This window comes from Aplidium turbinatum, chromosome 4 (assembly GCF_918807975.1).
Source record: "Aplidium turbinatum chromosome 4, kaAplTurb1.1, whole genome shotgun sequence".
NCBI classification, from domain to species: domain Eukaryota; kingdom Metazoa; phylum Chordata; class Ascidiacea; order Aplousobranchia; family Polyclinidae; genus Aplidium; species Aplidium turbinatum.
The window spans coordinates 43,152,229-43,174,872 of record NC_137475.1 but is presented as its reverse complement, the minus strand read 5'-3'; the positions used below and the strand labels follow the sequence as shown (position 1 = coordinate 43,174,872).

The 22,644-nt window shown below is 39.0% G+C and overlaps 1 protein-coding gene across 1 annotated transcript in view; it reads left to right on the top strand.

Annotated features, from left to right (window-relative positions):
- The window catches only part of LOC145769205 (polycystin-1-like), an 82,090-nt gene that overhangs the window by 31,456 nt on the left and 27,990 nt on the right, over positions 1-22,644 (top strand). The window contains exons 32-60 of the mRNA XM_082580793.1: positions 115-316; positions 1,247-1,437; positions 3,881-4,024; positions 4,812-4,943; positions 5,054-5,161; positions 5,644-5,856; positions 6,163-6,255; positions 7,093-7,230; positions 8,165-8,386; positions 9,024-9,161; positions 9,459-9,638; positions 10,057-10,194; positions 10,950-11,061; positions 11,514-11,701; positions 12,584-12,708; positions 13,297-13,426; positions 13,701-13,798; positions 14,453-14,600; positions 15,211-15,360; positions 15,720-15,939; positions 16,301-16,478; positions 17,595-17,697; positions 18,147-18,416; positions 18,732-18,888; positions 19,181-19,304; positions 19,895-20,012; positions 21,630-21,770; positions 21,960-22,155; positions 22,470-22,640. Coding sequence (XP_082436919.1) covers positions 115-316; positions 1,247-1,437; positions 3,881-4,024; positions 4,812-4,943; positions 5,054-5,161; positions 5,644-5,856; positions 6,163-6,255; positions 7,093-7,230; positions 8,165-8,386; positions 9,024-9,161; positions 9,459-9,638; positions 10,057-10,194; positions 10,950-11,061; positions 11,514-11,701; positions 12,584-12,708; positions 13,297-13,426; positions 13,701-13,798; positions 14,453-14,600; positions 15,211-15,360; positions 15,720-15,939; positions 16,301-16,478; positions 17,595-17,697; positions 18,147-18,416; positions 18,732-18,888; positions 19,181-19,304; positions 19,895-20,012; positions 21,630-21,770; positions 21,960-22,155; positions 22,470-22,640 — 4,528 coding nt within the window. The remainder of the gene's footprint in view (positions 1-114; positions 317-1,246; positions 1,438-3,880; positions 4,025-4,811; positions 4,944-5,053; positions 5,162-5,643; positions 5,857-6,162; positions 6,256-7,092; positions 7,231-8,164; positions 8,387-9,023; positions 9,162-9,458; positions 9,639-10,056; positions 10,195-10,949; positions 11,062-11,513; positions 11,702-12,583; positions 12,709-13,296; positions 13,427-13,700; positions 13,799-14,452; positions 14,601-15,210; positions 15,361-15,719; positions 15,940-16,300; positions 16,479-17,594; positions 17,698-18,146; positions 18,417-18,731; positions 18,889-19,180; positions 19,305-19,894; positions 20,013-21,629; positions 21,771-21,959; positions 22,156-22,469; positions 22,641-22,644) is intronic.

The window sequence follows — 22,644 nt, the reverse complement described above, 5'->3', positions numbered from 1 at the left end:
CGTCGTCATCCCAACTTTGACTTCGTACCCACTAGTGTGGGTGGCCGATTCTTTTCTTGCAGCGATCGTGTTCACTGCTATTCTTCATTTCATTTTGTCGTTGTGTTGGCTTAGGTGGCCCTGGGGACCGGCACAGACGTACAGTACACGTGGAAACCTGATAAGAGCTTGGATGCGCAAGAGAATATTGGAGATCCGACGTTGTTCACCTACACATACGACACGGCTGGACTTTATCAAGTCGTTGTATTGTTGAATAATCCACTGGAAAAAATATATGCTGAGTATCGTTTGTGGGTACAGGACAAAGTCGAAGGTTAGCAAAATGAAAATATTTTTTGTGCTGTCGTTGGCATTATCAGGAAACAATACTAATTCGCGATACTCAGTTTCATTCACTTTCCCTGTTCAGTAAAGTAAACGTGGTTTTATACTTGAGTATACTTGGCTGAGCTTCAGGGAATAAAAAGATAAGGTTCTCTCTGGACGAGGCCTACTCCACTAAGATGACCGGTTTCTTTCTCTCAACCGCTAGTTTCTTTAAAAACTGCGTCCAATCACTTTATTCAATCTTTGGTAGAAGTGAGTTGTATTTTCAAAACCAGCTTGAGCCGAGAGTCGAACCAAGATCGCATGAATGGAAAGCAAGTCTCTTATCCGCTGCGCCATCCCGCTTTCTTAGTTTTCTATTCTATGTACATTGATCTCTTGTCAGATTGCGTTCACATACCTACAGCCTAAAAAAGTTGGTAGGCACTTTAACAAGCAGATTTCTAATAAACCACGAACCAATCAGAAGCTACGCTGTTCATGACGTCATCAAGGTTGCGTCTAGAAAGAATAAAGGCAAAACGCAAATTCTAGCTAAGTTAAATCAATGCTTTGCCATCGGTTGACTTAGCGCATTGGGTTAGGGCGGTGGTAGTCATTACATTGACGTGGGTTTGATTCCCACCACTGCTATAGCTCTTTTTTTTTCTGTAATGACCAAACAAAGTTCAAAGTAATAATTACATGTAATTCTCTGGCTGAATGCTGGAATGGTCACAATTGGACACATAACGTAGCATCTCATTGGTTCGTGGTTGGATTGGACAGAAGTCCATGGATTGGATATCTGCATGTTAAAGTGCCTTCCAAAAAAGTTGCTTGTTAACCTGTTAAAGTTTAAAACATACTTTAAAATACACTTCCAGTTGCAAATAAACTTTCATATGCACCAATTACGTAACTCACCATCATCCAGGTCTTGTGGTATCGCACATTGATCCGGTGCAGCCATTTTACGTGTCTCAAAATGTGGATAACTTGTTTCATGCCATCGTTGACAATGGAACCGATGTATTCTACACCTGGCAGTATCTCAACCTCAAGACATCGGTGAAATCAACTCCAAAGCAAACCCAACAGCACACGTACTTGTGGAATTTCACTGAGGTCTGTACTTCACTAGATATTGTGATGCATTTACTCAGCTAAGTTGGCCTTGTCTTGGTTGGCTTGGCCTTTAGAATCTTTCGGAGTTATAGCCAATGCATGGGAACTTTAGTCTACAGAAAGTTTCATAATAGCATTCAAAGCGGATAACCTTTGTTTGATTGCATTTGCTTTTTGTTACCTATAATTTTTTATTATTATTTTACATGAGCTTACTTATTAGGGTGTTTCATTTTTTCACCATTTTTGAAATTCAAAATGCCTGGGGTCCCATCTGGTGGTATTTGGGGAAAAAAGTTTTCACCCCAAATTTTTTTCAATTATGACGTCATATTGAGGTGGTCCACGAGGTTTGAAATTTTTGGGCTTCAAAATCTCGAAATTTGGCCGTATCTCCGGAACCGCTCATCATAGGTCGACAAAATTAGTATCAAAATGCGCAGAAGGGTCGGTTTCCTATACCTGATGTAGAGAATATTAAGGTCTATCTGCTTCAGAAAAAAAGTTATTTCAAAACATCTGATTTTCGGTCTATTTTCTCCTGATGAACAGAGATCAGGTGATCAAGATAAACGTTTTTCTGTATTTTTCCACTCTTGGAAGCTGTTATTGCGTAATAATAGTTGGTGTTAAGGTTTCAGTACTGGGCTTGTCTAGTCTTGCTATCTGGTTAATCAAAGCCCCATCTTGCATTGCTCCAGGACTCTTCTTGGCGCCATCCACAAAAGAAATGACATGGGAATATTTCGCTTATGTGGAACATGCATTAAAGGGTATGAATATCATGACCAACTTCATCATTAAAATAATTGACCAGTCGAGTATTGACTTTGGACTTTTTTCCTGTGTTGAAAGCAGTCGTATCAGCCATGACTGAATATACTTCGACACTTGGGATAGGTGAACTCTGCAAGCCTCCTGGATGATGGTGCCAAAAATCAGTTCTGCAATGACCAACACACTTTTGGGAAAATATTTAACAGCAAGCACACTTTCGTGGTTCATGCCAAGTTGGCCAATCATCAACAAGTTGGCCCAAGGAAACGTATCGATCTATTTTATCGACAACGCGCCCATCATAACATAAGCTGAGTTGAGCAGAAGCTGAGTTAAAAAGGTTCTCATTTTCCATCAGAGATTTTTCTCTCGTTTTTTGTCGTTGGCGGTGTACTGTCGAAGGTGATGCAGCATTGCAGCTACTTGATCTTTTCAAAGAACCGACCTCATAAGATCTTACTGCTGGCGTACCGAAGTCATCCTCCGATCGGCAAGTACACAACTTCTATCATTTATGGAAAAAGAATGTACTTTCTTGTACACTTTTCCCCAAACAGCTGGTTTCAGAGGCTCGTATTCCTTACCATCTTCCCAATTCATATCACCATCAGAGTAGCTTTCGCTACTGTGTATATATCTAACTACTTAATTTCTTTTTCTCTGTTTCAAACATAGTAGTGCCGATGCTCTGGCAGATTGTACGCCAGAAGTGCTAGGTTTCTCTGTTTGCTAAGCACTGGAAGACCAGCTTTGTTCCATATGCCAACTACATCTTTCAGCAGTTCATCTTTCAAATCTTTGAAATGGGGTATTTTCTTCAAAAACTTAGGATTAGTTTCGGCTACTTTCTTCCTCAAGTAAAAATAGTGACTGGCTATATCTGAATTCAGGGGAAGCACATTTCTCTCCAATTCCTTGAAGTTTTGCATCGACTTACTTATACCTGACCTTAATGCCATAATGACACTTAATCTAAAGCAGATGAGCAGCATACCTCTACCTCAACGGTTACATTAATATTATAATACTAATACCTTCAAATTACTATTTCATCTCTTGCAAAACGAACAAGGACTATTATTACGCAATAGCAGCTTCCAAGATGGAAAAACACAGAAAAACTTTTATCTTGATCACCTGATCTCTGTTCATCAGGAGAAAATAGACCGAAAATCAGATTTTTTGAAATAACTTTTTTTCTGAAGCAGATAGACCTTAATATTCTCTACATCAGGTATAGGAAACCGACCCTTCTGCGCATTTTGATACTAATTTTGTCGACCTATGATGAGCGGTTCCGGAGATACGGCCAAATTTCGAGATTTTGAAGCCCAAAAATTTCAAACCTCGTGGACCACCTCAATATGACGTCATAATTGAAAAAAATTTGGGGTGAAAACTTTTTTCCCCAAATACCACCAGATGGGACCCCAGGCATTTTGAATTTCAAAAATGGTGAAAAAATGAAACACCCTATATACTTATACCAACAGTTATCAGCCACGTTTTGGAGCAGAAAGTTTATCACAATTTGAAAAAAAAATGCAGCAAATGCTTTTACTCAAGAATTGTTTAGTGTTCAAATATTTCTTTTTAATGTGAAGAATTTTGTTAACTTCGATCCCTTCAACATATTGTGATCAACAAATGCTGCCTTTATGACCAGATCACGGACTACATTCTGATGGTGAATGCATCAAACTTAGTGAGTTGGAAATCGAAGAACACAACTGTGTACGTGCTTGATGCGGTGCGCGGCCTGCGTATAAACGTGTCTGACAACATTGTAGCGAGCAATTCCACGCTAATGGTACGTAGAAGGAAGATTTGTTTGATATTCAGTGGCTTTGTTTGGACCAAGTGATATCTTCCAGTTTTTCTATTCATTGTTCAATTGAAACTGAGCCCTCGCTTTATTGCAACTTAAGTCCTGAGTTTGAGAACTACTCAGTGACAAGTCTAAAATTATGAGTCAATGATAAAGTTGCGAAGTTTCATGGTCAAATCATCTCGTATAACAGTTTATTTTATAAACCTATTGTTTTAGTGGCACCAACACATACTATATTGTTCAATATGTGGTTTGCAATAGCTTGGCGAAATTTTAACATTAATTTTCTTAAAAGCGCTCTTTTGTGATTGTAGTAGCTCCTAAAATAAAGTCTTTCTTTGATAATTACGTTAGATTGTTACCTTTAACAGAGTTTTTTCTTTAACCGAACCTAATATCACTTTGCAACGAAGGTTTGGTACCGTGTCAAGGTATCTTGTAATATTTTTTTTTTGTGAACGCTTTGATTTTGATGGTGCAAGTAAAATGCTAACCAATTTTTTCCCATTGTGTATTTCTGTCGATTTGGATGGTTTGGTGTTTTTATTGCAATATTACCAACATCTTAGCAACATGGAGAAAAACTTCACACTGTACGTTGGTACTGGACTTGTGTCAGGGGCTCAAACCTTTACTAGAATACGAAACTGCGAAGAATAAGCTTCCAAAGATGTTTTCTCAATCAGGATAAACATTTCCACAATGTAGCAGTATATATTGATTTTCATCGATTTGGCAACTACAAAAACTATCTTTCAAATTTTAGATCGACCTCACACTAGATGGCGGCACAGATCCACACTACTCCATTGATTTCGGTGACGGCAGCTCTCTGGTGACCACCACCGCCATCTTGACCACATTATCACATGTGTATACCAAGGAAGGAACTTACGAGGTAAGCAACAAGTTCACATTTGTTATCATCTGCAGACAATGAATCAATGTCATAAAAAGCTTATTTGTGACCTGAATGGCCACTAAAGATCACGGTATATATTTCTTCAGATAACAACTTATGCTTTCAACAATGCGTCACAAATTAACGTCACAGAAACCATTGTCGTCCGTGACGTCATAGTCGGTTTGGACATCATCGGATTGCGTCCTGGACAGGTGAGGGAGGACTGGTGCTAGGTTGATGCTATGTAGCAAGAAGCTAGACTTCAACAAGGGCTTTGATCATTTCACACAGCTGCGTAGTGGTGGGGGGTAAAAACTTTTGATCGATGGTTCATAGGACGTCGGTTCGATGCACACGGAGAGCGCACAGCTGTGTGTTTGGCAAGATACTTATTAACATGTACGAAGGTGGACGCGGCATATGGCTTCCTTGTCTTCCCGCTGACTTAATCTAAACTTTCAACTACAACCACCGGATGGTCGTCAATAATTTACGTTATTGCCTGATGTTGATAGGAAATACATTGTGTGAGGCTGGGAATGCTTGTAGCTAAATTTACTGACTGTGATTGCAGTGTTTACTTCAGTTTGCATTTTGTTAGATGTGAAGTCACTTGTTTAGTTTGGAAACGCACGCATTTTTGCAGCTCTTTCATAATGGTTGTTGATTAACTTTTGTATTCCCTTTTTTGCAGTATTTCAGCAACGAATCTATCTACACTCTCACGGCTTTAGTCCAAGCTGGCACTGCGGTGCAATATAACTGGTCGATAACTTACTCTGACGGTCAGCATGACCAGTTTACGGGAGTGGAATGGTCACTTCAAATGATGGTGGTAGGGAGAGCTGTCATTCAAATCGAAGCAAGCAACGAGATTCATCGGATCTCAAAAAACTTTTCCGTCACGGTGAGCCTTGTCTGTCAGTGTCCGACCGGCAAAGCATTTGTTTGTTATTGATTTACCGTCTGCGAACGTTGAATCAATGTAGTAAAGTAGTGACGAGAAAATTAGGGAAAAGATGATTAAAAAAGCATGGGAAAACTCTGTGAAAGATGATCTGACAAAAAATAATTAAAAAAATTGAAGATGTCGGCAATAGAAACAAATAGAGGAATCACTGCAAGCAACTGGTCTCCCCTGATGTTTCGGGATGAGGACCAGGCTTTTTTGAAAAAGAGAGATTGCAGGTACAGTTATTCTTATTTATTGCAGATTCAAGAACCGCCTCTAATTAGCGTGAGATTGCTCAACTCTGGAAAGATTTATGTCAACGACACGATTCAGATCAACATTACCCATCTGTCGGTAAGTTACTGCTCATCTACTTTCAGCCAGTAAATTTGTCCTTCGCTGATCCAATGTCAGCAGACGTTGAATCTATGTAAAAAGGTTTAGATTTTCTGCCTGGGTTTTCACCAGTAATCACGGTGTTATATGCACCAGATGGGTGATGTTTGCATATTGTAGATAAGACAAGTGGATCAGCAAATTCAACATTGTTTGCCTGTCTAACGTACTGAGCAGAAAATTAAATTACTTTTTATCACAAGACTGAGTGACAGCATACGTTTATTGTGCTATATTCCAGACAGCAAATCAACCGTTATTTTTTTTATTGATTCAACGTCTGCAGATGTTGAATAAATGGCAAAAAAATAACTGTTGATTTGCTGCTTGGAATATTGTATTTATTTGATATTGTGTTTTGGTCCTTTTTACACCTCACTGTTTACACGCTACCTTTAACGAGGCGTACGATATAATCCATGTTTCCTTATCACTGCTTGCGTTGTCTTTCGTATGTGAATGATATGTGGATGACCAAGCACTGCGTTATTACTCAGCCCATTGGTCTTTTGTTTATCCGTAAAGGTGTCGGTAACCAGTGATTGAAACTAAAAAGTCAAAATCTGATGAAAGTGAAATGATTCCTTTTTTGTGTGTCCTGATAACGATTTAATTAAGAAAATACTAGGAAAACGTCTTGTGAACTTAAATACCAGCAGATTCGTGCGCTTGTGAGGGCTTTGGGTTGCCGCCGTATATGGAAGGAAAGTTTTGTCTGTGATATAAAAGCCTCTACAAGTCTACGAAAATTCCAAATATTAAGCTTCAGAACAAGAATAATTTATTATTTTTCAGGGCACAGATGTGATGTTCAAAGTTGATTTCGGCGATGGAAACATTGTTGTAAATTCAACCAATCTCTTTCACAAAAACATTTACATTGATCCTGGAGACTACATCATCGAAGTGGTGGCTTTTAACAACGTGGGCGAGGTTAGAAAGGGTTAAACATTTCAAGTTTTAAATATCTCTGGATTTGTTCATCTATTTTCAATTAATTATACTGTATAATTGTGGTACAAAGGTTACTTTTTTAACCATAAACAGACATACCTGAGCAACAATACAACATTTGATTTTATAAAAACAAAATAGCAAACATTTTCGGTTATGCATCTAATCCTTACCAAGCTTTTAAACAGACCTAATTTTACATTAAACAAGAAATACTAGAGAGACATACAGAACGGCAACAAAAATATGGTCTAATCTAAACATTTGAGAACAGCTTTACCTTGCTCCACATACGACATGACAACTAAAAAATTCTAATTAGATTCAAAACCTTCAACTTCCTGATGGCTTGGGGCGGTGGCCTCTTTGGATCAAACTGGATGACAATTTGTTGTTTATCAGATAGTCTAATCTAGTTCATCTTATCGCTCACCCGTGTCTATTTAGAAACGCTCATTCAAACCTATGATTAACTTCAACATACCTCGATTTTTGTCTAATTAGTGATACTGGATTATAAGTACAAATGGTCGTGTCAACACAGTTATACGAGGTTGAGTCCAAAACTAATGCATTTTTTGTTACCGTAAAAAAAATAGAACAACACAAAACAAATCATGCTCAAATGAAGCTAAGTGTTAGACTTAGAGACTCACCGTTATTTCTCAACGTGGTCACCACTTTGTTAAATTGCTTCCGAGTTTTTGCCGAAATGATGATTATGTGCCCGATCTGATAAAGACGTTGGCGATCATGGTCTTCCAAACTTCTCTGTCATTTGCCATTCATATAAAATCATTAGTTTTGACTGTTGTGTGTGTGGCTTATTAATGTAGGTTGTTTCAGTATGAAGATAAATATCATAGTTTAAAAAAAAATGGAAAAAGGAAGTTGAAACTTTTTTTTGCACCAGGATGTGAAAACAGTCCACGTGTCCATTCGTGAGCTGGCCTGCTCCTCTCCCATTTTGTGGTTTGTGAGGAATGGGACGTCACAGACCAGATTTTACGCCTCAAGGAAGGTTTATCTTGAGACGAAGATTGAAACGTTCGGCTGCACGGCTTACACTGTGGCCTACAAGTGGAGGATCTACCAACAAAACTCGTGCGATAATTTGCTGGATTCCAACAGAGTCGTATGAATTTATTGCATTTGCATTCCAGTTTTTACATTTTCTAAACAATTTTAATTATATTTTATATTTTTAAACTCTTACTCTGCAGCTAAACAAGTAAAATAAAAAATTAGCAATTTAGAACATATAGCTTTGCGAGTAGCAAAAGTTAAACGACCTTGCATCAGTAATGAATGTTCAGGTATTTTCTATTTAAAGATTAGAAAATACCCAACCACTTATTACCCACTGCAAACAGGAGCCAATTGTTTTGACCACAATTCTATGCTGTGCACTGTGCAGTGTATGGGGTTTGACAGTCAGCGCAAAGCTAAGTACTCACTACAGTAATGCTTAGTATTTCAGTGAGTTGTCTTCTTAGCTTTGCGTTGACTGTCAGATAGATCGCTCCTTCTACAATCTACATACATTGAGGGTTTGGGATTCCATCAGTAATGACACTTGCAATTTTAGACAATTTTTTGTAATTTTTTTGTATATTCACTGCTTTTGCTTATTCAAATCTAACTCCATTTTTATGTCATTTCGTGTGAATCCGGTTGCATTGAAATGATGTAAAAATGGCAACTTTTGATTTCTCGGTATATTAGGACTGTCAATCATAGCAGATAACGAAAGATTTTGATAATTGTTTCAGAACCTTCTATTGACCACGATCTACACACCACTCCTATCTGTACCCCCACGGACGTTGGGCATTGGAAAGTATTGCGTCACTAACACGGCTTCCTACCTGACCACTCCCTTATCGAGTTACATATCAACCATGATTGAGGTAGGAATGAGCGGCTGCGTGTCGACCAATGGAATTTAAATAAACTGTTCTCTTGAAAGTAAATTTAAAGTTTTGATTAAAGTTCATAAATTATTCGATTTTAGCTTTGCACGTTAAAACGTTTCTTTCGTCCCCAAATACAATATTACTTGGAATTGATGGGAAAAGTGTTTTTAAAAGATTGCAGCTGCATTCAAATGCGATGATATCATACTGGCGCCTGTGACGTCACATAAAGTTGGCGTCACGCCGATCAATGACGTCACGTGAATCAATGAACACGTCATTTCAACGCAGGTTGTGTCTTCCCCATTGGCTGTGGTGATAGCAGGCGGTACGGTGCGGTACATATCTCAGTCGGCAGTTGTCTTCCTGGATGCTAGCTCCTCCTTTGATCCGGATTTGCGTGCAGATAAACAGGAACCATTGAGCTTCAATTGGGCTTGCTCGGTGAAACCAGCTAGGAGTACGGCTGCTGTACGTTAATGTTTAGTGTATATTTTAGATCCTTAGAAACGGATATTTCTCCTGAAATGCTTTTATGTCTCGCTCTGAATTCATTTTTCCCAATTTCGTTGAACTACCACAAATACATATTATCGTTCACGTAATGCTAAATACCAGCACTTGAGCGAATAGAGAATTATTTCGAAATATCGTCTTTGATGACTATTATGTAGTGGTAGTCTTTCTCAATCACAAGCCAAGACAAGAAAATGAGCGAAGCTTGTATTGTTGATGTGAGCACATATGAGACATTCCTGCTAACTGTTGATCACGCTCTTAGTCAGAGTTTTCTGGAGTATCACCTTTTGACAGCCAATGAGTAATATGGAGGTGCAGTATAGACTTGTTTTTATTACTATTGATATAATTTATATTTCTCATTTTACAGGCAACACCGAACTGCTATACACTGAATTCTTCAGTCAGTCAATCGATCCCGGCGTCTAGTTTAAACGTCGACTACGAATACAACTTTACTGTAACTGCCTCCAAAGCTGGAAAGAGTCCTGTTACGACCTGGCAAAGCGTTAGTCTACCGCTTATAAAGTTTATTTTTATTTTAACAAGCTACTTAAGGAGCCTTCTTTACTGTTGCAAAAGCTCTGTTAGGCTAACATAAATTATACAAGTTACTGAACTTGGGTGTTTAGTTTTAGTTTTGTTTATTGTTGCATGTTTTGGGAAGTAAGATTTGAAAACTTATTTGAACTGTTACCATGCATATGACCGGTGGCGTGTATTTATTCCATCATCCTTTTCGCAGTCACTTTTGTCGTTGCTTACTGGCTTGCATTCTGACAGTTTGTTGGCAGAATAAATACCATGGTGATGGCCCTGATGGGATGGTTCGTATTTTCGTTAGAACAACGAGAATCCAACGCAGGCTGCATAACTTCTGAAAGCATTGTCTAATCATCAATGCTTTTTTGTTTTAATAATAATAATAACAACATTTATATAGCGCCACATCTACAGTGCAAACTATGCTCCTGGGCGCTGATTTGCGCCGATTTGCGACACCATACAGTACACTGAGATCACAGATGCAACACAATAAACAAGTGGAAGCAGTGGTGGAACATGTAGTCATCGAGTTAGCTGCTTCCATTGTTTTGATGTCATCATCATCATCATCCAAATTCGGTGTTGTCCATACTGGTGGAGGCGGTCGATGATTCTTTCTTTGCAGCGATTGTCTTTGCTTCTATGCTCCCTCCCATTTTGTCCATCGCATCTTTTTCCTTTAGTCCGACTTTTTACCTGTATTTGTTTAATGTTCAGGTGATCATTGTCCTAGACACCATACCAACAGTGACAATATCCTGTCACTCCTGCCGGCTACAATCCAGGTTGAAGATAAGTTCTGCCTACCAACTGGTACTGCTTGGGTCAAGTGATGAAATGAGTGATGACGTAAGATAGCATTTACTCAATTTTTATAATGTTTTTTTTTTTAATGTGTAGCGCAGCAGAAATAGATTTTAGTCAAAGAATTTCAGCGATTTCATTTGCTTTTGAACGATTTTTTAAAGCAATTTACTACACTAACTATTTTCGAATAGCAATTTATGCATTGATCATGCAGGCTATCATTGCATAGACCTTTCCTTGCCTCTATTTTTTCAGACTTTATTAAATTTAATGCCTTACTAGGAGTAATTGCAGAGGTAGATTTACACCCCTATAGTTACAAGGGCACATTTATACTCCTTCAAGTTGTTAATGTACCCCCATTTGTGAACCCTTACTTTCAAGTACGATAGAGACAACGTCCCAGTTGCAAGGCATTCCAGCACCGTCATTTTGTCAAAGGCCATTTTATTTCATTTAGAAGCCAACACAAAGTGAAACGGTTTCCTTTGCAATTGCAGATGACTTATGTATGGGAGGCTTCCGGCCGGAAAACTAACAACGGTTCTCTTAGCCCTTTCCCACTCAACAAGCTGACAACAACAACTGGCAATACTGGTCCGAACCTCGTGGTGCGGTCGGTTGCTCTCACCTCATTTCAGAAGTTGGAATTTAAACTTACGGTTAGTGTTGTTGGGAGGTTGATGTGCATCATATCTATTCGAATAAACTTTTATTTAAACTTTAATTGGGAAGAAAAGGAATCAAAATTCACGGTGAATGCATCAATTGTGATTATTTACGTATCGCTGATGACATGATTCTTATATCTGAAAAATCAACAAACCTACAGCAAAAGCAGCAGTATCACACTGGATGGAATTACTATTGAAAACTTGATTAATACATTTATTTTGGTCAAAAAATTACAACTGACTCAAGCAAAGAAAGAAATAACAAGAAGAATATCACTTGGTTGGCGAGCATTCAGCAGAGCAAAGTGAAAGTTGCCTCTTTTTTTCAAAAAACAAGTCTACAACCAATGCATCCTTTCAACTGTTACATACGGCGCAGAAACTTGAAACCTTCCAAAAACGTTAATTTGTAGCCTACACTGAGACCAATAAGTAACAAAGAGCACAAGAACGGATTATGATGGGTTTTACATGGCGAGACAAAACAACTGCTGAATAGATTCGAAATCAAACAAAATTACGAGATATTGTAATAGCTACCATCCAAAACTAGAATAGTCATGGGCAGGTCGTATAGCAAGATATCAGGGCAACAGATGGACTAACAAATTAACAACTTGGACACTCTGGGAAAACAAACGTTAACAGGAAAAGTCAAAAATGAGATGGAGAGACGGGATTAAGAAAGAACGTTCAACAATCAACGGGTGTACAGAAGCACACGATCGACTGGATTGGCAACAAAAGGTTTTCGGTTTGCTGTGGGCTACTACACGCGGGAAACGATGGTGAATTCAGTATGTGTTAAAATACAGACGTTTTGTTTTGACATTTAGATAAAGCGTGTTCTTTAACGTTTACTCTGCGCAGATAACTGTCAACAACGCGGTGGGCCACTCGTCACTGGTGCTGTTCGCGAACCAACCTCCAGTCAGCGGCACTTGCTCTATGACGTATGAAGGTTCTCAAGTTTACGTGTTGGAAACACTGGTTGAGTAAGTCAATCCTGTGTAAATAAAATAACCTGGTGAACAGTTTCACTCTGTTTTTCAATCCTGTGTGTTTTATAAAGCAATGGATGTTGTAGATACGCGTTGCACTTTAGGCTCTGTGGTGCAGACAGTTTCGGTGCAGCCTGGTAGAGTAAAAAGGCGCTATCAATTACATTATGTTTCGAAACCCACTTTCGCAATGTTGAGTGCTAAACTTGCATGGAGTTGAATATCATATCGATGGAATGTGTGGTATAATCCGATACTAGTTTTGAGGAAGATCTTCATACCGTGGATGATGACATCAAAGGCCGGCTGCTCTCTAGTTGACTCCCGGTGTAGTTCAAGTTTACATCGTTAGACTAGGGGTCTAAAGTATAGACTTCACCAAGAATAGAAGAGGATTCCAAACAAACAAATATCTGGGTATTTACGGATCTCTGGAGAGCACGGTATCTTCTAGACCAGGGATGATAAACCTCTTGTGGTCAGAACTGGTAACACCTTTAAGTGATCACGGGGTCAGATATAAGGCTGTGATTTGAGATGCCAATGTAAGCAACTTGTACTCATTCTTCTGGGAATTTGTAGATTCGACTGCGTCGGGTGGGAGGATGAGGACATATCCCCACTCATCTACTCCATCGTGGCCATGCGCTACAACGATGACGTCAGAGTTGATGACTTCATTATTTATCGAGGAACAGCGTCAAATTATCAGGTTTGTTGCTGTGGCAGTTTGCTATTTATTTTTATGTTTTCTATTACCTTCGTTGGGCGAGTACCAGATTGGAAGAATGTGTAGTCGATAATTTTGATCAATTGAATAGCAATGTTTGAAGACTGACAGAGTACAGCACGGACGGTGCCATGTCATTATTTGAATTAATCTGATTGTGACATAACAAAACATAATTACTATTTAAAGTATTTACACACATACTTTATGATTACCATACAAGAAAAGTAAACATTTAGCTTACTTTTCTTCTTAGGCGTATCTACCTCTTGGGTTCGAGGGAAACCAGTTTGATGTCGGTATCCAAATCTTGATTGAGGACGAGTTGGGAACCTTCACTGTTGGACTAAATAAGTACGTCATACAGCATTTGATTGTTGCGGTAATGTGCGGTTGAAAATTCGTGCGGTCGCATTTTTATCATTGAAGCTGGGAGAGCATGTTTAGCTATCGGATATAGGTCTAGGACAGGACCGGATATTCAAAATATCTCGATTGAAAATCCAAAATATCCGGATACGATAGATATAATAACCGGACTGGATATAATATCCGGCCATAAATCCAAACCTGGTAAATCTGATATCCGGAACGGATAAAAAAATTAGACCAAATTACATACAACACTTCATCATTTCCAGTGCTGGTCGGTGACCGATTTAGTTTAAAATGTACTATCCGGACCGGAGGGTTGAACTTTTTCTATTTGGATAAAGGTTAATTCACTGATAGTGCATGAAACGTGGAACCGAAATGCCTCAAGTTCGGTTCCTTGTTATCGAAATTTAATTGGAAGTAATTTAGTTTGGGAGTTGCCCCGTGAGGTACCAGTAACTACATGGATAGCAATTGACAAAACTTTTATTTGCTCACACTTTTCTGGGCCACTCTGTATTTTATTCTTTGAGCAATCTTGCATGCATTTATTTTTGCGTAGTTTCGCGGTTCTAGACTAGTTTTAAAGGCGCGCAAAAATTTCAACATGCACTTTTGTTCGTTTCATTCCAGGACGTTGAATGTGAAACTCCGCGAAGAAGTGAGCACCATTGAGTGGTTACGTAACAAGACATCGGTGCAACTGGCTGATCTGCAACGGTCAAGTAATCCTCAAGTAGTGGCTGACTTCGCCGCTGGTCTCATCACTGTTCTGAACCAGGTTGGTATAAAAGGCTTATCATATTTTACAAGCGTTTATGTTTTGGACACGTTGTGCGTGTTTTTGCATTTCAAAGAAATTTTATAACACGCCACCCTCTGAATCAAACGATATTGTCAGCTTTGCTAAATGAATCTCTTAACCATCGTATTTGTTTTAAATTCAACAGGGGTAAAGTAGTAAATCCTAGCAATAAATTACATTAAACAAAAGTTGGTTTGTTGGGAAAGAAAAATGCATAGGAAGTATGATAACTGGTTCTGGTCTGAAAACAGTTGATATAAAATTATCTGCAAAAAATCTACACGAGATAAACAAAAGTTAAACATTTGATAACTTTTTTTGATGCTGTTGGATAATATTGTTGTTGGGATTTTTTATTATATCGGCAGAGATTTTTAAGAGGCAGATCCTTGGCGACAGTTACTTTAGTTGTTTTCTTTCCACAATAGTAAGGATTCAATTGACTGATAAAAGCAGCAGTTGAGATCTATGTGACATGAATTAGTGATGCGATACTGATGAGCCTGGCATCGTAGGCGAAATACGTGTCTATCGCTGTCAATTCATATTAGAAACAGAGATTTTTAAGACAATTTTAACACTATAGGACTCAGAAACGCATGGCTCCTCTGCTGGTGATGATGAATTCGAGAGCAGAAAGGAAATTCGAAATAACATCACTCAAAGTGTTACTTCTCTAACCACCAACACATTCGACGAAATACAACAAGTTACTGCTGTCTTCAAACAATGCATGGTAAGTATGACTCAATGTTTATATTACATTGAGTATAAACTCTGTCGCTGACCACCTGCTAGCACTGGTCTCGTGGCCGGGCTGTAAAAACATCAATACAACGTTGAAAAAGACGTCGGTTTGAAACCTGCTAAGAGCACGCTGAAGTGTTTTGCTTGACCTTGTACTAATGACAGGCTTGAAGGTGGACACAAAGATTAACTTCTTTTCCTTCCAGTCCACTTTATCTTAATCTTCAACCATCAGGCTTAAGCCTGGATAAAAATTACACACGGTAGAGCAAAATTACTTTAAGTAAAATTATTCTTTATTTTAGTCTGAGTCTACTTTGTCATCATTGTGTCTTGTTATCGTTCTAGAAAGTTCCTTCTGAGTTCCAAGACGCGGCATTGCAGAATATCAGCCTGATCAAGCTAAACGAGCTTACCGAACAAATGCCGGGCTATCTGGACCAGACCAGCGAGTCGTCGTTCTTGGCTGTCACCAACGACCTGATAGGGATTGTAAGCTACATGGTGGACTCTGTCAACTACCACGTTTACGTCACTGGCGAGGCTAATACTCCAACCAATCAAACCGGTGAGTGTAGATCAGAAATATCCAACCGATGTAAATGTACCCTTTGGGTGTAAAAGTAACGGAGTAAACTTACTAAAGCATGAAAGATAAACCTATGGTGTCTGATGATGACTACAAGGTGCTGTTTGTGAAACTTTTAAAAAGCTGAAATAAAACCATTTGCTGAAATAGAAAAAACTGTCTTTATCTGTAATGTGTTGAAAATAGAAAAGCATTGGTAAACCTCGAGTATGTTGAATCTTGGTTGATTATCTCATTGTTGTGTTTTGTATCATCATTTAAGTCTTGTTGATTACGTGCAGCGCAAAATATAGGCTATCTTTTAAACATCATTTAAAATCTAATTTATTGTCCTGTGCAGCAAACTCCACTTTGAATCAAGATTACAGAAAACAGCTTGTAGAAACACTGATGGCATCGGCCGTACAACTGACCGACAATGTCCTGGAGGGAAAGGTGGAGGGAGAGGAGCCTGTCTTCTTCAATGCTTCCTCCTTCTCCTCTATAGGCGGTCGCACTACTCCTGCTAACATGAACAGGTCGGTAGTTCTGATGATAGGAGCTAAATTAAACGCATCAAGAATTTGTGTACCCCACGTTGACCATCAACATTCTTGGTTGTTCTATCGAGTTCTAAATCTGGTTGATGCACCACAGATCGACACATGCTTTTGCGACGGAGTTGTATATTAAAAGGTCCCACTTTCTGCAATGGGTGGTAAGCTGGGGCACACAAAGGAGATGGTCCGCTTGTTGGGGCTTGGTGCCCCAGGTACATGTAACTGGGCCCGTGTTGTATCTCCACTTTACCATTGCGGGTTTAGTATGACCAATACCAACAGTTCATTGACTTTGTTTTTCTTATTTCTGTGGATATTTTTTCCCGAACACACATTTCAAGATTTTTTTCACACTTTCTTCACTTTTATATTTCTTAAGATGTTGCGACCGTTCTTAATCCTTCATCATCATCATCATAATCCATCGTCGGTTTGTTCCCCACTAGTGGGGGTGGCCGATTGTTTCCGCGCAGCAATTGTTTTTATCCCTTTTCTCCATTTCACCCTGTCCCTTGCATCTTCCTCCTTCAGTCCGATTTTTTTAAATTCACCCTTCACTTGTTGTTTCCACGTTCTTCTTGGACGACCGCGTTTCCTCTTCCCATCCACCTTTAGATCTAGTGCCTTTCTAAGAAAATTTCCTTCCTCCTTGTATTTAGTAAATCATTTTGGTCTCAAACACGTTTTAATTTTCGCGTTTTGTCGTTTCTACCTTTTTTCAGAGCCCTGCTATATTATGGCAAGTACTATTTTTCGCTCTGATGGTAGGAACGAAAACATGAAACTGATCTAGTTTTGATTCTGTTTGTGTTCTGAAGAGCTCTAGAGTCGAACTGAAAATAGCCAATTCCGATGATTATCAACGATGTTTTTAAGGCCGACTACGGGAACTCCAAAAACTTACCAACTACACAGTCCCACACATTGCTTTCAAATGGGACCAAAAATCTTCCAAACGTTTCCAACTCCAGCTCATCAATTTATTAAATGCGTTTCCCTACAAAATCTCTCGGACTTTACAGCCTAAGATATAGTGCACTCAGCAACACAATCTAACCTCAAAGACTGTTTAAGCAACAATTTCATTTATTGCAGCACAATTCTCAACGATGGCTGTTACATTCAACTCCCTGCTTTTATATTTTCTGATCTTGCACCAGGAGATGAAATTTTTTACGTGCTTCTTGTATCGCAACAAGTAAGTAACTTTAATCACTTTTAGGTTAAGCTTTCTAGTTAGGTATTAAAAACTGTACTTTTCCCTTTAAGTATTATACTCAATCGGTTTTTCTCTATTCACGAAACACTGTCGAACAATTTTTTGTAATTTCTAGGATATATTTCTTAGGATCTCAAAAGATTTGTCAGTACAGTCAATTCTGCTTGATTGACCACGTTTGGTCGGGCCACTTGCTCAATCGAACCTTTCCTCAAGTCCCATACCCGCTTCTTTGTAACCCCCCTCCTTTAATGAATTAGACCTATCTGTCTCGTTTCTAAAATGACCCAATTTACTTAGGTGGACTGTATTTTGGGATGATTGAGTCCGCTGTATTTGATTTGCAATGGAAAGGTTCCCAGTTACAACATACGTGGAAAGCATCATGCGCTATGATCAGATTCGATTATCTTCTTTTTTATCCACAGAACCCGTACACTTTCGGTTACAAACTGTCAGCCATTCTTCCAGAGGGAATAGCGAATATTTCTACAAGAGTTCCCACACTGCAGTTTAAGTATCCGAACCAGACCACGGTCCAAGTGAGCGACTTGACAGAGAACCTCAACAACGATGGTGACGCGTCTGCCAGGCCGCCTATAAAGTTGGTCATGGCACCAAGCAACAGACAATTCATAGAGAAGCAAGACACTGGAGAGATAGCGGAACTCACAAATAGCAGCACATACCTACCCAGAGTGAGTAATTTTTCAGTCATAATTGATATCGCGCTTTGCATATCACCAGACGAGCATTGTGGACAAACCAAATTGTCTGATATTTGTATTTGAGTTCCATCTCTCTCGTCAATTGCATAGCCGAGTGATAGAAGTCCTGATAAAACGTTTGAAAGTGTCCCGGTTCGACACAGCTTAAGAACATGTGGCTGTGTCTTTGACATGCTTGAAGTTATACACGAAGATAAGCTTCCTTACCTGCATGACCCATTTAATTTAAGTCTTACCACCGCGCATTAGCCTTTGATACTACAAAAACGTTCTTGTGTTTCACAGGATTCAGTCACTTTTGAGAACATCGACCTCAGAAGCCTCAACTCAGCAGCAGTGACAATAACCAACAACAACACCGACCCAAACACAGCCGTCCATATCATGGTTGTGTTTGATAAGACCACGTTCTCATCCAATGAGGAACTTAACCCTTTTGTTGGTATGTTGGATAAAGCTTAACTCGCTACGTGAATTTATAGGTTACGAGAGAATAATGATGGATGACTGAAAGAAAACAAAATGTGAAAAGTATTTCAGTTTTGAAAAATCCTTTATTGATAACAAAAATCTTTTTTTTCGAGCCACCAAATTTCGTAACACAAGAACGAAGGTTGCATGTTGTAGCCGGATTGAGACGATTAGAACAGAATTGTTGGTTTTGTGCTATTATTTTGGTCATGCAACAGCAGTGTTATTATGACTGTCTAATGTTGATTTGTTTTTATCAAAAGATGTTTATTTTGACTACCTACCGAAGCCAAACGACCAGCGATTCACTGCACGAATGCGCTTAACGGAGCAGCTTGTGTCTGTCACCGCAGACCACAGAAACTACACCATTTTCTTGGATCCCTTGTAAGTTTAACGTTTTGGAATAAAAAACTAACGTTGTTTATGACGCTCCTTTTTTATTGTATTTGGGAATCCATCGGCGAGATCATCGAGATTAGTAGTGTGAAATTTCTGCTTCAGCAAATCTTAAGAAGAAAATTTAACACTAGATCTGCTTCGTTTCTAGCACTAGCTGCATCTTAAACCTGATCTGCTTCTTAAACCATCTCTGTAAACCAATATATAAGATTTACAAGACGTAGGCTACACTCGACAACTCACCACAAACCAAGTTTAAGTAAAGGATAATTAAAAATTTCGACTCCCCTTTACCCAAGCGTGGTTAAGCACAGCTTTATCTCGATGAATCCTTTAACAAAATTTGATTACCATTGAAATCTCCATTGCCGTAGCGCTGATACATAGATATCTGTGTATGTCTTTCGGCTTTCGCAAGACAACATACTTTATCCATATCTTTGTTTTCGTCCTACAACTAAACTAAGCACTTTGATAATCTTAGCAATCTTTATGCTGACAAATATCAGCGATATGTCGGAAAAAGTGTTTCAACCGCCTTTGAGCACCCTCGTGTAAACTAATTGTTATTACAGACAAGGATTGGTCACAACACCCAACTACTACCTTAACGTTACCAGTTACTTTGAAAGCCATGACGTGCAAGTTGGTATTGGGGTCTATTACACTTCTTGCCAGTACTTCAATACAGAGGTAGATATAAGAAAAAAATAGGTTAAATACCTAACATATTAACGTCCACCTTGTAGAGTACAAGTCAATTCAAAGAGAAACAAGAATTTATTTGCTAAACTTCCATGTTTGATCAACTGCAGCATTAATAGTTTTCAAAGTTTTTCTGGTCCATCTGCTTTGCGTGGATCTCTTACAAACTGTACGTTTATTTAAGGTTAAATGTGTCAAACCCCTTTTTAATTAGAGGTAGATAGGCTGTGATATATGTTATTTAACTTTGCGACTGTATACTATAGGTGAGCGTGTCTACCAGGAATGGTGACTGGTTTTGCATTTTTACCCTTGTGGTCATAATTCAAAGCCGTTGTCACTTTCAAGTGGCTTCATCATCTGAAAAACAACCGAAGAGATAGATGGACATATTTTTCAGTGGCAATCATTGATTTTCTATTTTCTGTATGTATGTAGCGTGCGCGGACATTTTGCCGAAAGACATTTTTCCGAAACCCATTTTGCCGAAAGACATTTTGCCGAAAGGACATTATGCCGAAGGACATTTTGCCGAATGGACAAATTGCCGAAAGGACTAATTGCCGAACGGACTAATTGCCGAAAGGACTAATTGCCGAATGGACAAATTGCCGAAACAATTTGGAAAAAAATTACTTTGAAGTGACACAAAGTCTCGTTACTATGCAAGCAATGCTTTTGAAATAGAATAATTACTTTTCTACTGTTGTTTGCCTAAAAATTACTTTGAAGCAACACCAAGTCTCGTTACTATGCAAGCAGTGCCTTTGAACTGGTAATTATTTTGAAGTGACACCAAGTCGCAAGTCTCATTGCTATGCAAGTATAGTGCCTTTGAACTATTAGGCTAATTATTTTGAAGTGACACCAAGTCTCGTTACCATGTAAGCAGTGGCTTTGAAATAGTAATTACTTTGCTGCTGTTGTTTGCCTAAAAATTGCTTTATATACAGTCTCCACAGTTTTTGGAAATCAGTATTAGTTTGAAGTGATACCAAGTCTCATTTATAAGTATATATGTAGTCTCCACAGGTTTTGGAGATCAGTAGGCTATTAGACGTTTGCTTATATACATATAACACTTCTGTCGGATACTTACGCGCTGTCGCACATAATTTGTGAGTGAAATCTGTTTGTGAATGACATTTATGTGTTATTAGGTTATGCAATGGTAATAGGCTACATGTAATGCATTTGTATAATTTCGGCAATTTGTCCATTCGGCATTTAGTCCTTTCGGCAATTAGTCCTTTCGGCAAAATGAGTTTCGGCAAATTGTCCATTCGGCAAAATGTCTTTCGGCAAAATGGGTTTCGGCAAAATGGGTTTCGGCAAAATGTCTTTCGGCAAAATGTCCGGGTACCGTATGTAGCGCCAGCCTAGTTTGATTATGGCAGTGTAGATTTTGGTCACCACGTCCTTAAGAATTTAAGTCAGTAATAGTCGTTTAAATATCTGCAGTGAGTTGCGTTATCGTGTGGAATCCCATTTGTATTGATTTTGTTTCACACTTTTAGCCATTCCTCCGTTTATTTAGCTAAACTATTCATTTTGTTTTTAACTTCTTGTTCAAAGTGCTTGTTTCAACTGTTTTGCTTCCTGCAGACGGAGCTGTGGAGCAGCGATGGACTGAGCACATCAGACGAGAGCCTTCCCTCAGTTGCTGTGTGCTACTCTGACCACTTGACATCATTTGGATCGTTTGTGATCAGCCCACCAAACATAGTGTCTGTGACAGAGATTGTTGTAAGTCCTCCTCTCGGTTGCTTCGATTTTGTTTTAAAGATTTTTGCGTTAACTGATTAAAGTTTTTTTACGTAAACTGATACCTAGCCTGTTGTAAATATCGACTATCAACAGACAGTTGTTGCTTTTAAACCTCTGGTTCGAAGGGATTACAACTACGCTTTTTAAGACATTATGCTATCTTAATAGAACATCGATTTCTCTCAAAACCCTGTCGCTCTCATTCTGGTGGTGATCATATTTGCTCTGTATCTCTTCATCGTCCTGGTATCGCACCAGCTCGACCGACGGGACATCCGGAGCGCAAGCATCATACCCCTGTGCGGGCCCAACCTCCCATACAAGTATGAAGTCACCGTGAAAACCTCTCCCGGAATAGGAAGCGGTGAGTGGCTGAAAGATGTTTTGCATGGGGGTGACTGTATTGTTTATTCTACTTGTTTATGAGTAACCTAAGTACATATGGAAGAGGATCATTGTACTTTGTTACTGCTAATAATGTGCAAGACCGCTCCTATGCGCAGTTGGATGCGCCCGACTTTGTGAACGAAAAAGCAACCAATGTATTGTGATGCCTGCAGTCTTTAGAAACCATGCAATGCTTTGTGAATCACCATTGTGATTGTGGTGTAATCATTGCGTTGCTTTGTAAACTTTTGCGATTGTAATGTGAACATTTGTGATGCCTTTTATGTTCAGGAACCACAGCCAACGTGGGCATTTGTGTGTACGGGTACCGCTCCCGTACAGGAGCCAAGCACTTGTTCAAGCAAGGAGCATTCCAGAGGGGTTCTGTTGACGTTTTCCACATCGCTTCGGAATGCAGTCTTGGCACCATATACAAACTCAAAGTGTGGCACGATAATACTGGTAG